Source organism: Akanthomyces muscarius (assembly GCF_028009165.1).
Source record: "Akanthomyces muscarius strain Ve6 chromosome Unknown contig_11, whole genome shotgun sequence".
NCBI lineage: Eukaryota > Fungi > Ascomycota > Sordariomycetes > Hypocreales > Cordycipitaceae > Akanthomyces > Akanthomyces muscarius.
The window spans coordinates 363,857-380,519 of NW_026611614.1; the positions used below are offsets into that span (position 1 = coordinate 363,857).

General features: G+C 50.0%; 2 protein-coding genes across 2 annotated transcripts; one reads left to right on the plus strand and one right to left on the minus strand.

Moving 5' to 3' along the window:
* Nucleotides 1-316, plus strand: LMH87_007644 (uncharacterized protein; the record flags this gene model as incomplete). The annotated part of the gene is made up of 2 exons (XM_056199560.1): nucleotides 1-233; nucleotides 310-316. 2 exons carry the CDS (start codon nucleotides 1-3, stop codon nucleotides 314-316), a joined length of 240 nt encoding a protein of 79 aa, XP_056057998.1.
* Nucleotides 317-10,543: 10,227 nt separating this feature from the next.
* On the minus strand, nucleotides 10,544-16,516 carry LMH87_007645 (uncharacterized protein; the record flags this gene model as incomplete). Its single annotated transcript, XM_056199562.1, has 5 exons — nucleotides 10,544-11,913; nucleotides 12,048-12,174; nucleotides 12,385-15,478; nucleotides 15,525-16,347; nucleotides 16,423-16,516. 5 exons carry the CDS (start codon nucleotides 16,514-16,516, stop codon nucleotides 10,544-10,546), a joined length of 5,508 nt encoding a protein of 1,835 aa, XP_056057999.1.
* Nucleotides 16,517-16,663: the final 147 nt, after the last annotated feature.

Below are 16,663 nucleotides of genomic sequence, written 5' to 3' on the forward strand. Positions count from 1 at the left end.
ATGACAGCACTCACAGACCATGCCCTCCTCGTCGCCCTTCTCGTCGCCGTCTTCTTCATCTGCGCCGGCGCCTCCATGATCTGCACCTTCGTCACGCCATTGGCGGCAGGTTTTGCCCAGGTCGACATGTATTCAGTCGGCATGTATTTGGTCGGCCTGTATTTGGTCGGCATGTATTTGGTCGGCCTAGTGGGCCAGCGCATGATGGAAGACATGGAGCATGTCGTTTCCAGGTGAGTATTTAGTATAATGATGCTTACTGGTAGTGTAACGATGCAGCCGAATCGAAGCTGACGTTTTTTGTGATAGGATGTAGATTCTCGTAGCCGCTACTATATACCAGTAATCTCTGGTTGTCAAATCGCTCTGTTTCCGCTTATGGTGTCTATCCCCATCGTCTTGCTCTTTATCTGGTCAACTGGGGCTGTTTCTAGCCACTCATTCTCTCCCCTTCGCTCAGCGACATCTCCAACCCTTTGAAATCAAGCAAAAGGCCTGAGACAATACGTTTTTTTTGCTGGGCGGATCGGTCTGTGGTCTCGTCGAGGATATACTGGTTGACTGGTAAGTAGGGGGTGGGTGGGTGGCAGCGTGATTTGCATGGCGGCTTTGCTTGGGGGATTCCTTGCGTTGGCGAGGTCCTTGGTATGGGTGCTTGGCATGCAACCAGATGCTGTTGCCCTCGGTTCGCCTCGAGCCCGCCAACAATGCAGGGGGTTGATGGTGGGAGGGATTTGGGTGGCGCAAATTGGCATGGGAGCCTTGCATCGGAACCGTGTCTGGTCGAGCGCTGAGGCGAAAATTCAGCGGCGAGTCAGGCTACTGGTAGGCGAAAGAGAAATCAGTGTTCGCGACACAGTGGGTTGTAGTGTTTCTGACGAGACGAAAAAAAGCGGTTGAAGGACCACATCCAATAAGTCGCGAATTCACAGATCTAATGAGGCATACCTCGGAGCATGACCAAAATTACAACACTGCAGCGCACATCTTTCCTGTGTTGTTAGGTGTCTACAGTTAGAGTGAAGGAGAGGGGGCCCAGACCAGGGGCCTTGGAGGGCAAGGAGGGGTAAAGCGCTAATAATAAGAGAGGGATGTAATCTGTAGGTAAATACCTAGGTACATTAGCGCTCGGAATTACCTGGAGGCACTGTAGGTAGTTTGGTAGTGTTAGCCATTATCCCTTTGTTTGCCGCAAGCCTACAGCCAGGTCACTATACCCAGTACCCAGCTATACCAAGAGATACAGCTTTCCACTGCAAATAATCCCTGAAGCGCGGTAGTGTGCTGTACTGGTGGTACGTCAGTTTTGGTGCGGATCGCTGCGTAACCTTGGTACCATAGGTTTTCAGAGCCTCTCGCTAACATCCTTGCAAAGTACAAGAGTGTATCCGAAGGCTCACGGCACACAAAGGGATTAGGTAACGTTAGGAGAGGGTACCTAGGTACATAGGTAGGTAGATACCTAATTAGGTAGATGACGGGCCGCCTGGGCCACCGGGGACGCAACTCCTGAATCCCGCCGTCACGAAGATCTGCAACCAACAAATTAGTGGCGCACGTACCAGTAGCCCTCTGCCAGAAATTGCAGGTCAATTACGACGCGCCATGCACGATATTAACCATGAATTCACTTCATCTGGAAGGCATGCATATTAGTAGAGAAACTGGCAAGCCCTGCCTGCGTCGACCTCCTGTCATGTGATCCGCCGAGCTGTGCCGAGGTTGGCCGTATGCGACATGAGGGCAGTTTTTCTTGCACCAGCTTGTCCAGGCTGCCGGTCGATGGAGCGGAGTGGACCCTGCGTCTCTGTGACGCGACATTGGCTGAGCAAATGTTGCCTCCTGGCCGTTTCGATATTCGCCATGCAAGCATATGTAGACGAGATACAGGATCAGGTTGAACATGCATTACTACTCACAAAAAAGAAGCGGCTGATTCCTCCTTTTCCTCGTCCAACGCATTTCGTTGGTTGGCTCGTTTATCGAGCCGCCTTCCACTTGTGTTGTTGCGACCCCAGCCACCCAGTTGCCAGCCAACCAGCCTAGCATCAATTCGCCACTCTGGGCACCCAACATCGCTGCTATCCCCAGAGGTGCGCTCCCTCCTGTCATATGATCCGCCGAGCTGTGCCGATCGGCAAGGGCACTCTACCTACCCTTTCGGCAAACTGCCCAGCACCTCACTCAGGCCATTCTTCTGCACCCAGAAACGCCCGGCATCTTAGGACGACTCTGTAGGGTACTTTTCCGCTCGTTGGCGGCATGATATTCGGCCGAAGTGCTTGCCAAAGGCTACTTCCACGGTGTGCAGATCAATATTGTACGTCTTTTCTGGCGAATTCAGGCAGCTGTCACCCTTAACAGCTCACTCTTGACCAGGCATGGTTTTCGGCTTGAGCCTGCGCAATTATGACGCCCAAGTTCTCCTGTCAAAGGCGTCCTAAAAGCGAAGCTGTAAAAGCCGCCTGGCAAAGGCTTGGCACTGCAACCCTACAGAGTCTCCATGCACACCATAGCGCAACATATAAAAGAATGCTATCCGGCCATGCACAGTAGCGCATTTCATAGCGCTGGGTGGATTCATGTGCACAATCCTCGGCAAGCGAGAGCCCGCCATCCGCTTTTCCCGAACCTCGTTCCAGCAATGCGACCCCCGGCCAACCGGCATACGGAGGTCTGTTTCAAAAATAAATGTGCCCATGCTGAAATCTTGCCATGGTCAGGGTACCTAGAGCGTACATCAGGATACTTCTTATCGTAGCGAGAGCCACCGAAAGTATAGCGAGCTTTGTCTGTTTCAGTAGGCCTTAATCCCTGATGGCTTTCTACTGATACGCCGTCACCTTATTCTCTCGGCACCTGTCACAGCGCTTTTTGTACTTTTATGTATCTGTCTTTGCTAAGACCTGGTCGAAACCTTGTCGAATCCTTATCGAATACATGTTGACTCTTTGCTTCTAGGGACGCGTCTGCTTTGAAGGCGTACAGAGCACAATGGCTAGCCGCCGCTGTGATCCAGCGTACTAGTACCCGCCTTTGCTTCAAGCACCTGCGGGTCGCTCTTCCAATTACTGGTACGGATTACTGAACTACTCTCAGCGCAAGATTCCACCCCGGCCCCCTCCGACTGCCCATCCGTTGCCACGCTCGACTGCTCAGTAAGGCTGCGTTACTAGGGGCTTTTCGTAGGTGGGCCTTCCTTCACACCCTCTTCTTCGGGCCTGCCGGCGCCTCCAACTTCGCGTCGCCCAGCTCGAAAGTCGCGTCGGCCGGCAGCTCGTCGGTTGTGTGCGGCATGCATAGTCGGTCCGATGTGAGTTATAAACTGTAAAAGCAGGTCAACGGGCGTTACTGGTAACCCGACATAGCCCTGCAGACCACCTGGGCACTTTAGCACATATCTATACCAGCGCTTCAATGATCGGGCGGCCCTCTAGCAGCGTGCAAAGACGCCAGAATTCGGCGGAAAGTGACGGCACAAAGCGCAGCTGTATGTGCCTTCGGGCACCAAGCTCGTCCTGCTCTACAGAATGGTAATAAGGCATTGCAACAGGATACTCCAAGCCGCCTCACGGAGGAGCCGTCAAGGTGGGCTTCACGAATAATGGTGAACTGCTCTGGGCCCTTATCAATGCCTCGAGGCGCAGCACCCTGTCCACCTTGCTCTTGTGTACCAGTAGGTGCGAGTGGCGCCTACGCATGCAGCGCTGAAGAATACACCTTGTGAAGTCATGCACGCATGGGCCAGCCGCACACCACGGATCCACACCTCATATTTGATCGTGTCTACTGGTAGCTTCGGATGTCTCTCCTGATGTGCTGCCAATGGCCCGCCGCGCCCTGGTTCTGTGTCTGCGATTGGTTACCAGTAGTGTGGTAACCAATGAAAGATGTTTGTGCTGCGGAGACCTCGCCCTCACTGCATGGGGTAGGTCCTACTGGTAGTCCACTCGGATGATTGCTGAAGAAGCAGGGTGGTTTTGAATTGGAACCAGCTGATTCTAGCGGACACGTTGCCGAACGAGTGGCGACAGGGACTTTACGTCTCATCACGAGGTAACGTACAAGTCGAGTGAAACCGAGTACAGCGTAGGAGTTCTTTCGAAAAGTCCTGCGGAAATTATGGGAAATATAACTCCTGCGGACTCGCGAGGTCGACATGCTCTTAAAGCATTTTACATGGAAAAGATGCTGTTGTATCTGCTATACCAGTACGTCAGTCAGTCTTACAAGACTTCATAGATGTGACCTGCAGCTGTGAAAAAAAACCGGCCAGAAATAGCTGATTGTGTCTACTCAGAATGTCAGGCGGTACTCTAGGGGCCAAAAGGTACAACAGTAGTACCTCTGGCGGAGCCGGCGCCCTGCCGGACGGCAGACCTTAAAAGCTCTCACTATTATCCTTATTTAACATAAGAGGAACATTTATTCCACCTTCATCTGTACTCCTCGCGACGTCTTACGCCCACGATGATATTTATGAACCGTCACTTAAAGTCACTGGCCGGTGTCGCCCTTACCTTCATCATCGTTTTCTTTCTTTGGCATCGAATGGCATTGACGATGAAGTCTGTCGGCGCCAACGCCTCGAAGAAGTCTGTCAGCCCCAACGCGTATGTCTTCTACGCCACCCAAGATGCTTACGCATGCTCCGTTCTTGTCAACATACACCGACTACGTCACATGTATCATACAAGGCATCGCATTCTCGTATTTGTATCTAGTGGTGTTTCAAATGAGTACCTCACTCGATTCAAAGATTTGGACGCAAAAGTAATTTTGGAGACACCACCGCCTCTTTCTACTGGAAGCTCCCCTTACTACAAAGATTGCTTGTTGAAATTGGTGCCGTTTAGAGTACATGAGCTAGATGAGCAAATTCAGCGGTGCCTCATACTGGACTCCGATCAACTCATCATGCAGAACATTGATGCAATATTCTACAGTGCTTCAACCGACATAGCGACAGTTCCTGCATATTGGATAAGTAATGACACATTAAGCAGCACTTGTATGCTTGTTAAACCAAACCCGAAACTATGGAAGCAAGTACAGACGAGCATCTCCTCCATACGACCCGGCCAATACGATATGGACATTATAAACGATATGTTTCGCGATAATGCCCAAAGGCTTCCAGGAAGTTACATCACTATGAACAGCCACTGGGAAGACCGAAATGTTCCTGCGTGGTTTGATGCTGGAGAGACGGTTCCATTTCCAGATGGTCGGTCATGGCGCCCTGCAACCGATGATGAGCTTGAGGATTTGTATAAGAAGGCCCATATTGTTCACTTTTCCGCAATTGGAAAACCATGGATGCGAACTACGGAAGAAGCCAGAAAATCGAGGCCTAGAGCCCATCCTATCTTGTTTGAACAGTGGGCAGAATGGCGCCAAAATGCATCTCAGTTATGTCACTCCGATGTGGTTGAAGTTATATAATACCAGGACGAAATCAGTTTAGAATTTGATACGAATGGCCCTTATAATGGTTGACATGGAGCGTTTCTTCTCGCAGTAATATCGGACTGGCTAACAAGACGGAATGAGAAGCTAACACTGTATGCGCGTACCGAGATATCGTAAGTGTCACACATAGCACCATGCCCTGAACACAAAAGACACATTCGCTATCAGGTGCTTTGATTCTGTAACAGGCGAAATTCTGTTACCACCGACGGAGGGTTCCTGCTGTTTCTTGTAGAAAGATGAAGGCTGTTGAAGCGTTATTACCACGGCTGTCAACGTGGACGCATCCTGCCAATGTCACCGTGATTCTGCTGGCGGGTGATATTTCGACAACAATTTGCCTCGAGCACGAATTCGCTGGCTGGGGGAGAGTATATTGGCGTGCAACTCCACGGAGATTAAGACATTGCAATACGGGCTTCAAGGCTCTGGAGTTTTTTCTTCCTTAATTGACAGGTGGATCTGGTAAGAGGACAACGTCGCCCAACAAAGGGACGCCAAGCGGCACAGATTCAGGGATGGAGCGACACAAACTTGGCAATTATAGTGTAGACGCGATACAGGTTTATACCACTCGAAATGCATACGATATTTTAATACAGGGCTAGAAGGGCAAGACATATTCCTGGTCGCTCTCTACCACAATGCTGGCTTTTATGTGGTGAAAGCTAAACGCAGGATCTTCATAGTGAGAGATAACTGCCCGCTATTACTGCAGGAAACTACTTTGCTACAAGACTACTTGCCCTACGAACTTGATAATTGTTAGTCATAAAGTGCTATTCAAAACGTGTTGTTGATTGGCTCAATTCCTGATGCGTAAAAATCAGACTGACTATGAAGGAGGAAAGAAGACGCTATCCAGGTCTTACAGGGCAGCCAGTGGACACCACATTCACTGGTGCTCATAACAATAACAATGGATATATGGGGCATAGAGACATAATCCCACCTTCAAACCCCTCTGAGGGGCGGGCTTTTTGGTCAGGTCAGCTGCGCGGCTGGGCAGTTTCTGTTACACGACATGAGTTCGCACGAACGTAACTGCTCTGATCGACTTCAACACGCTTACGCCGCTGAATCGCGACCTTTGGGTATACAGCGTGGAGAACGTTGTCACGCAAGTCCGGAGGGAGCAGGTGCTCTTCTTCTAGATGGTCATCAAAAAGGAGCTTTTTGTTTTTGACAGTATATGTAACGTGATATCCACGAGGCCGAAATCTGGTAAATTGTGGTGGTTACTCTCAGACACAAGAAAAAAACCTTGCTCAAAAGTCCAATTGAGACTCAATATCTTGCCAGGCCGCTGCGGATTGGTCCTTTGATTGCACATCAGAACGAAAGGGTAGCGAGAGAGGTGGGCGATAGACTGCTGTCTGAAACGCCGGGGGAGCCGTGCAATCTGTAGGATCATGCCTAAAACTAATCAGCAGACTTAGTCAGAACTTGGAAAATCTTAGGATACAAATTGTAGAAGGGTGGGAATATGATGCACGGTAGATAACTTACTCGGCCGTCTGAACTCCGAACTCATGTCGATCTGTGATCTCGCCAATGAAAGGCTCCCAAATGTTATTCAACTCTTGAATATTCATTCCCTTGGTACTCTTCTGGCCTGTAAAACCTTGGAGTCTGTCATTTTTAACTGTAGAGGAGTCTTCCTGCTCACCAGCTTCGCTCAACTCTGGGCACTCGCAAATTGTGCGGCAATGTCTGAGATCCTCCTCGGTGACCTCACCAGCCTCTTTCTGTATATGTCGAGCTGCTTTGCACTCGGGCTCACATGTTGGCGGAAGAGGGATAAGCCCACCAAGTGCAAGAGATCGTGGTGTTAAAATGAAGTCATTCTGGCAACGGACGGTAAAGCCCTCGTAACATAAAGCGTTCTGGGGACACATCTGACACTTAGGCTCAATGAGAGGTATAATTGTGTCTAGTACATGATTTCTTGACGGCATGAGTTGTTTTGCAGGCCGGCCTAGGCCACAATAACCAACAGCCATTTTCTCTTGCCTATACCAGGCAAGGTAGGCGCCGAAGAGTGTCATCAATAATATAAGAAAGGGCTTGGCTTGAAACTCGTTAACGGTTCGGTGATGCATGGATCTTTTACTTTTGTTCTCAAGGTCCAGTTGATCGTTGTTCATAAGTCCTTTGCCTGGCTCATCAAGCCTTTTGGGACGGTGACGGCGTGCTGCTGTCCGAGCTCTGTTTTCTACCGGCCCGAGTCTGACCACCGTGTGGCAAGGACGAGCAGACTTTGAGCTCCTAAAGGGCCGAGTACCCTCCGAGTGTCGGCTCCTAGGCGCTTGCACTTGAAAGCGAATTCTTCCGCCTGGAAAGAGACCATCATGGGAAGAGTCACGCCCATTTTGCGTGCGAAGCTTGGGTTGATCTTGAAAATCCTCGCCTTCGGTTTCTTCACCGTCTTCATCTTCTGTTTTCTCATCACCATCTTCTTCCTCTTCCTCTTCATCATCATCATCTTCTTCTTCTTCTTCTTCTTCACTGTCTTCGCCCTCTCCGCCCTCTCCGCCGTCTTCATCTTCTGTTTCTTCTTCACTGTCATCCTCCTCCTCCTCCTCCTCATCATCTTCACCAACTTCCTCCTCTTCTTCACCGTCTTCCTCTTCCTCTTCGCTGCTTTCCTCTTCGCTGTTTTCCTCTCCCTCTTCGGATCCCTGCTCGTTCTCAATCTTAGGATCCGGCCCCCACTTGGGCTGCGACTTGGGCAAGACTTGACCCTTGACGAGATTAGCCGGTCTTTTCTTCCTTGCTGTGGGTAAATGATCAATCTCGTGCTTGCGCAGGATGGATCGCGAGCGCAGGACAGTGACGCTGCTTGTGTTATCCGGAAGAGGGTGGGCTTTGGACATGATGGGGCAAACTCTACTGGACTATGTTGAGTTTGAAAGGAGAGAGCGGTTGTACTGTGGAGCGGCCGTTCAAATAAAGTTGGCAATTGCGTAGCGCGGTCAGTCTATATAAAGCTCTGGGTTGGAGAATCTTGGACAAAACACACGGTGAGCAAAGGGTCGAGTAACTTGGTTGAAACCGCCCGCGTATATATATTAGCAGTGTTTGGCTATCTGCGCATTAGGTAATCACATGTGCTGTCTTATCTACGCACGGTCTACTTGTAATCGCTAACGATTATGATTTCCTTGCCTCTCGTTACCTTGCGATATTGCTCCTCCTGCTCCTGCCCTGGAACAAACCATGACAGGGCTGTTTGAGTCTGGTGAAGCCTATCGATCGTCTGACAAATTTTAGCATAGCTCGACAATATAGTTTTTTGACTTGACCGATCATTCTACATATCCAGGACAAGGAAGTATTAATATTCTATGATGTGACTGTAAACCATTAAGAGGATAAATAGTATAGTTATTTTACCAGCAAAGGAGTGGCCAAGACCCATTCAACTACAGTTGCACCAACTATAATACTTTATATGAGAAAAAGAGGTCTATTTCTATCTACCAATATCATTACATTCTGATATTGTGATGTGCAAAACCAGCCCGAGGCCACACTCTCTGTCTTTAAAAATTAGCGAGCGCTGTGACAGCTATAGATAAGCGGTCTTTGCAAGCGTTTCCAGTTCGTTACACTAATTAGTAGGCCCGCGGGCCTGTAAACTAGCGCTTATGCCACCAATTTCTAGTTGTTACAGCGCAAGGCTGATTCAAAAGACACAGAGTACTGTATTAATACGACCTCAAGCTGGTTTTGAGCATAAGAATATACTATGAAGTGCTCAAATCATAATCTGGCGAGTTTCGCGAGAGCAGAACAATTGAGTGAAGAAGATATATACAAAAATGATCGTGCCCTATATAAGGAGGGAAATTTTCGCTGCAGGTGCTACTGTTAGTATAGGGTAGTGTGGTAGGCAGCTGGACAGAGGTAAGTGGTGGCATAATCACTCCCCTTTGTAGAGCAATTTAACGCTACTTCACTCCCATCCTTTATGCCCGTTCCGTCACGCCCCATAAGCTTGTAGGGGACCAACTTCCAGCCCGGCCACTCCATGGCGTTTGCTGCCGATAATGCTGCTGCCACCTTGTGGTGTGAACCCCTCTCAGATGCTGTACCTCCACGGAATGCTGAGCCCTGGCAACTTGCTGCTTCTCATTCAACGCCAGCACTCTCTCGGCAAAGACCGTCGTGCCAGACCAGCAGCCAAGGCTATTTTCTCGAACGCTACGTCGGTGTGGGCATCTTCGTCGTCGTCGTCGGTCGAATTTGAAGGCCGCTTTACTTTGTGGAACTCAGTCAGGTGCTGGATTGTAGCCGTTGTCGACTCTGCCGCGAATAGCTGGCTGATATACCTCTTCTTCGCATGGCAATCCGCACAAGAAAGTATTTGTTATTACTATGCTCGAGCTCAGCTCCGTGTGAATAGATCCAGGAGACCTTTACTCGTCTACACACGCTCCTCTTATCTCGGATGTGATATTGTATACCCATGAAAATCGTGCCATCCTGTCGCCGGATCAAGGCCCAATTAATTGGGATTGAGAGAGAATGCGGAGGACAGGTAGACCGGTGAAGACACTGATCGAACACTTCTGTTTTCTTCTCATTCGAGGTTGGCGGCTCTTGCAAATCGGTGGACTGCCTTGAAGAACACGCCGAAGATGAGCTTCGGGTGCGCAATGTCTGATTCGGGCCCCAGAACGCGTGGAGCGACATAATGACGTCGATTCGACGCGTCGTGGAGAAAGGTTTGAAAATGGACGCGTGCGGGTCACCATCCCTGGCTTAGCCCCACGGGGCCGTTGCGCGGCTAGGCACGTAAAGACTCAAATTACTCTACAGCGACTTTTTTTTCTATGCCATCAAGTACTTGACGACATGACAGTCCTTAAACTTGGTTGATTGGATGACGGCCTCGAGCTTGAATTGATAACTTGAGTTGAGGAAATGTCAAACTTGATTGGAAAATGCCAAGTTTGAGCTTGCCTGTTAGCCACACTGGTCCGACCCTTCGACGTTGCTTTTGCGAGCGTGGCAGTGAATACAACCCACCTGAAGCATATTTTAAGATGTCCTCCTACATATCTTATCACCATCGTTCTGCTCTGTGGCCAGCGTAAGATATGGTCCCATCTGTGCTTTGGATTCTGCTGTTCGTTATAGGCCTGCCAAACACCACAACGCCATTTGAGTGATCAGTGGAGGGGTTGGTCGTGGGAGATGATGCATTGTTCATATTTTGTATGCGGTGCTCAAATGAAGAGCAATTAGAGCACTGCGCGAAAGCTGTGCTTTGGAAATTCCAACCAAATCCACTGGGGAGCCTGTCGTGTTGCGTAAGATACTCCAGGCAGGAAATTACAGCGGCCAGGTAGTTGTGCTCCCGTGGGACATTCCTGCAGAAAGGGCATGTCGAATCGCGGACAATCACCTCCCCAAGCCCCTTGCAGAAGAGGACTCCCTTAATTGCCCCATTATTGAGTAGTTGAACCCAGCCGCCGTGCGGACGTCTGACTGGACACTGTTTGACATGATGTTCCTTGTCTCTCATGGTAAGCTTGTAGAACTCCAGTCCGTAGATTGTGTCTTCTCCGAGAAGTCTTGCTGGGGACCATCTGTGCTGATGTCGAGCCTGCCCTTCGGCCCACTCAAGTCCTTGGGCTAAGTCATACAGTAGCTCTCTTAAACGGAATGTATTCCTTTCGGCCCTGTCTCCATCGCCATCATCGAGGAGGCGTCTGAGAGTAGGATCCCGGAGATGTTCAAGAAGCCTTGTCCTTGTATCCTTCAGATCCAAACTCGCTGGAGGTAATCTGTCTGAGGATCCATATCTTCCGATATTGATAAGAGCCATACTTTCTAGAACTGAGAGTTGAGGAACCAACCATCCACGCTCTTCATCAGGTGCGTAGAGAAGTACTGGGGTGGTGTTGGACCGAGCAATCATTTCGTGAAATTCGGTCTCTCTTGAATGCATCACAGTGCCTTCTTGGACTTCGAATGTCGCAGTAACTCCGGCTGTCACAGGAGACCTTCCGAGAGCAGTATTGAACCCAATAGTCTTTAGCACCAGTTTCCTACTAGCCTTGTCAAGTCCGGTCACAGCAACATTCGAGTGGTTCACTGCGCTGAGCTGAATTTGATAGGTATCGCCCCAGCCAATAAATGTGCGAATAGCTTCTCTGATAGTTTCAAGCTGGGGTGGAGGTTCTTCTCCAACTTTCCAAATGTGGTACCTTTCATTATCGGCGTATTCCGAAAGGGAAATTCCACCGCTCGAGTCGACAAAGTGCCACTGAATTGCAGTTCCGGAGGCAGTTACCCATTTCGCGGTGACGACCAGTAGGGTATTGAAACCTCTCAGAGCAATGCCTCTCGCGTATTCGACAGGGTAATCAACAGCAGCTAGGTCGACCATGATGTCGAATGGGATATCGAGGCCTTTCGGCACAGAGAGACCTGGATACTCTGGTTAGCATTTTAATTATAAGTACTTTGGAATTAACAATCTCTGAACGACTTGAAAGGTCATCAGAGAAGCAAATAATCCAGAAATAAAATTAATACTAATTAGTTCTGGTCAGCAAGCATACCTGTCTGATTTTCCTCAAGTTGTCCAAATTGGTTCCGGTCGGAAATAGGGCCATTTAGAACGATAATGGCCTTTTTGAATAAACCATGCCAGCAACTCCTCTTTTCACCCGCTCTCTGCCATGAAAGCTGTAGATTCACGACGACATCAGTACAAGATTGATCTCTTCTAGCATGGAGGTCAAACTCGAACGTAGAGAGGCTGAGATTTTCTGATAAGGCTGGTCGTATGGCGCAACAGAACCACGCAAATGCGCGTGCTACTTCTATGAGAGCGTCGGCTGTGCCGGATGCAGTGATAGTCGCCGTCGTTTTGGGTTCCAAGCCACTTAGTTTTACCGAAAGATGTCGTAGATCCCCTCCGGCCGGGTCGCTCTCATATGATGTCCGTGAATCCCACGCGGCCTGAACGGCATGTAACACAGTTAGGCCGGTTCTGAAATGTTCCTTTAAATAGCTTTCACAGGTAGCCGCCTGAGCATCAATCTCGTCTCCACTAATGACCAAAATTGAAGAGAATCCTGTTCCCTTCTTATACAGAGGCATTGCTTGTTGTACTTCCCACTCGACGCTCAGTTCCATCCGATGGCGATCAAAGAGTGACGGTCCCTCCTCAGCAAGATAAGCGGAAGTCAAGTGGCTGTGTAGGTCTGCGAAACCTTTTCCTCTGCCGCCGAATATCTTCTTTGGTGGAGCAACGTAGGTGGCGGAAGTCTCGTCGTGCGCACGCGGTGTCGCGGATCTCTCTCGTGTTCCAACGTGCTTCGAAACAGCTCTCTGAACATATCCGGTCTCACTAGGAATTGCTGTGCCATCTCTCGCATATAGTAATTTGATTACCCTCTCATGGCCATTCTCCGCTGCCCACCAGAACGGCGTGTGGCCATGCATATCCTTTGAGCCCGGATCAACGCCTGGCCAGTCGAGCAGAAGTATGACCACCGACTCGTATCCGTTCTCCGCCGCCCATGACAGCGGCGTCCGGCCAGCGCCGTAATCGCCAGAAGCTTTCGAGTCAGCATCGGTTTTGCCCGTGTCAAGAAGTAACTTGACAATATCCTTACGTCCATTCCCAGCGGCATACGACAGCGGTGTCCGGCTCCCATTATCCTTCGAGTCGGCATCGACTTGGTCCGTGTCAAGTAGGAGTCTGACGATGGTCTCATGTCCATTCCCAGCGGCATACGACAGCGGTGTCCGGCTACCAGTATCTTTTGAGTCGGCGTCGACTTGGTCCTTGTTAAGTAGGAGTCTGATGATGGTCTCATGTCCATTCCCAGCGGCATACGACAGCGGTGTCCGGCTCCAAGTATCTTTCGAGCCGGCATTGGCTATGCCCGTGCCAAGCAGTAGCCTGACGATGGCCTCGTGTCCATTCCCGGCGGCCCACGATAGCGGCGTCCGTCCATTCTTATTCTTCGAGTCCGGTTCCGCGTCTTTCTCAAGCAAAAGCCTGACAACGGCCTCATGCCCGTTCATTGCCGTCCATAAAAGCGGGGTCTGGTTATGTTCAGCGTCCTTCGAGTCTAATTCGACTTCCATTTCGAGCAGTAGCTTAACCACCGTCTCATGTCCGTTCTCAGCAGCTAGGGATAACGGCGTCTGGCCATGTTTATCCCTGAGGTCCGGGTCAAAAACACCTGTAGCGAGCAGTAGTTTTACCACTTCTTCATGTCCATTTTCTGCTGCCCAGGAGAGCGGTGTCCTCCCAAAGAGCGTGTCCTTAGAGCCAGAGTCAACAATATTTTCCGCAAGTAGCAGCTTAACCACCCCCTCGTGACCGTTCTCCGCGGCGCGTGATAACGGCGTTCGACTATACCTGTCTCTAGAGACCGAATTAACGCCGTCGCCCGAAAGCAACAGGTCAACCACCTCCGTATGCCCATTCTCAGCGGCCCACGACAAAGGCGTCCGCTCGTGTTGCAAATCCTTAGAGTCCGGTTCGACTTCTTTCTCAAGTAGTAGCTTTATCGCTGCCTTATGTCCATTCCCTGCGGCATATGACAGCGCTGTCCGACCCGGAAGAGTGTCCTTCGAGTTCCAGTTGACGCCAGCCCTTGCAAGCAGCAGCTCCACAACAGCCTCGCGTCCCATCTGTGCAGCCCGTGACAAGGGTGTCTGACCGTATGTATTCTTGGAATCCAGATCAACACGATCAGTATCGAGCAGTAGCTTCACCACTGCAACATGCCCTTCCTGTGCAGCCCACCACAGCGGCGTCCCATTGTAATGGATATCCTTTATATCCGGATTCACGGCGTCCTCCGCGAGAAGCAGCTTGACTACCCCGCCATGTCCGTACCTTGCCGCCCACCAGAGAGGCGTTTGACTGAATTTGTCCTTGGAGTCCGGTCTGGCTTTATTTTGTAGCAGCAATTTTACCACGGCTTCGTGTCCTTCTTGTGCGGCCCGTGACAGCGGCGTCCGTCCGTGATCGTCCTTTGAGTCTGGCTTGACATTGTCACTCACGAGCAACAGCTCCACAGCTACATTGTGTCCTCGCTCGGCGGCCCACGACAGCGGCGACCGACCATCATTATCCTTCAAGTCTGGCTCAACACCTTCGGTTGCAATCAGCGATTTGACGACGGCCTCGTACCCGTTCTCGGCACCGTACGACAGGGGAGTCCGACCGTAACTATCTGTCATGTCCGTGCCATGCCTCAACCAAAGTAGGGCTTGTGCTACTTCCTTCAGCCCGAAGTATGCAGCCAAGTGGACCCCTGTCATGTGTCGCGGAAAATGTTGACTGTAGCCACGATAACGGTATTCAGGGGCCATCATTGCTTGGCTCGACGCCTCCACGTTGGCTTCGCCTCTAAGAAAGTCTAAGACTTCCTGACCTAATGTCGAAGCCTGTCGAGCATGATGCCCCCAGTTGTGTGCAGCGTAGTCGTAGAGCTGATTTACTTGTAGCCGCTCTTCAAACTCGGTGTCTGTCTGACAAAACCCGCTTTCAAAAACTCTGAATGAGAGGTAGGTAATGCAGACTTTGGTAATATGATCCTGTGCATTTGGGAACCAAGATTTCTGCGTTCGCTCGAAGTATTCTTGCGTCGTATAGTGGACTAACCGGATAATGCCGCTTTCTTCGTCGGCCGTGACTAGTCCAGCGCACACGGAGACCATATCTTCAATGTCCGGAAAGTTGTCCTTATCAAGCTTGGTCTCATCAATTTCCACAGCAAGTGCATGCTGAAGCTCAGACGTTGTTAGCGGTCTCTTAGCGTTGACGATCCACGACAAAACTTGCATGGCAAGTTTTGTCTGGCCTTTAAGCTGCCCTTCAATTCGCTTCATTGCATTGTTATAGACACGATCATAAGCGTCCGATCCAGTCGCTAGTTCTGCAAGTTCTGTAAGAGCTTTGCGGATCGCCATAGGTGTTCTCTTCCCCTTTAATGTGTCGATATGAAGTTTTGCAAGCAGGAACCTAGCAAGGTTAGTGTGGTTTTGTTGTGATTCGACAATCCACATACGTCCCACCAATAGCTTTCATGATTTTAGTCTTGATCTCCCTCTGCAAATCAGGCTCACGTCCAACAAATTTTGGTAGTTCGGACATAACACCGTCCAAGTATCTTCCCACGTCTTCGTCGCTAGCACCGATGTTTAAAGTCTTGGTTCCGTCAAATTTTTCTGACATCTGTTGGATAATGTCTGGAATGAGCCTTGAAGTCGCAAAGACGTTAACTCCGCACTTCGCTTGGAGGCTAGAGATTTCTGATAAAAGTTTTGTCCGACCGCCATCGGATTCTTGACATTCATCAAGTGCATCCACGACAATGAAGACTCTCGAGTACATGGTAGCCACAGTCTGGAGTGTGTTCGAGATCTCGTGGAAGGATGGCCGTGTCCGCTTATTGTTGTGACTTTTGTAGAGGGATTTCACACTGCCTGGTAGAGATGGCAGTGCTTGAGCCAGCTGCCGCAATAGACTTGCAAGGAGATTGTCGGTTTTTTGCTCGCTTTGCCGCTGGAAGCTGCAGTAAAGGTATGCAATACCCACTTTCTGGACATTTCCAAAGCGAGAAAAGAGATCCTCGACAACGATTGATGTCAATATCGTCTTTCCGACTCCGGGATTGCCTGGACAGAACAAAGTTTGTTTCTGCATGTCCATCCACGTCTGATACTGCGCTGAGTCCAAAAGCCATTGGCCTGTTCCTGGTTCTCGCACCTTCAGGAGGTCGCTATACTGAAGACCATGGTCGATCGGCATTGGCGTTAGCCAGTTGAGGATTTCGTTATCCTTGTCTTTGACTACCCTGGACTCGATATGGTCTTCCTGTTGAAGCGCAACTTAAATTAAGTTAATAAAGGACTTTTCCTCAGAAAAAGGGCCCAATGCTGTAAGACTGGGGGAAACTAACTGACTTTTATCAAGAAGCTTGCCTATACCGACTTCACGCTCCAGCTGGTTCGGAAGAATCTCGGTTATAAGATCCTTAGCATAGGTCGCAGCGGACATGGCCGCATACCCGCGCCACCCTTTTGACCAATGCGCATCAGAGTAATCGCAGATGCCACGTATAACAAGACAGGGAAACTGGTTTATCAGTCCTGCAGCTTCCATCTCGAAGCAAAGAACACCAAGTTCCCCAGCAAGTATATCCCT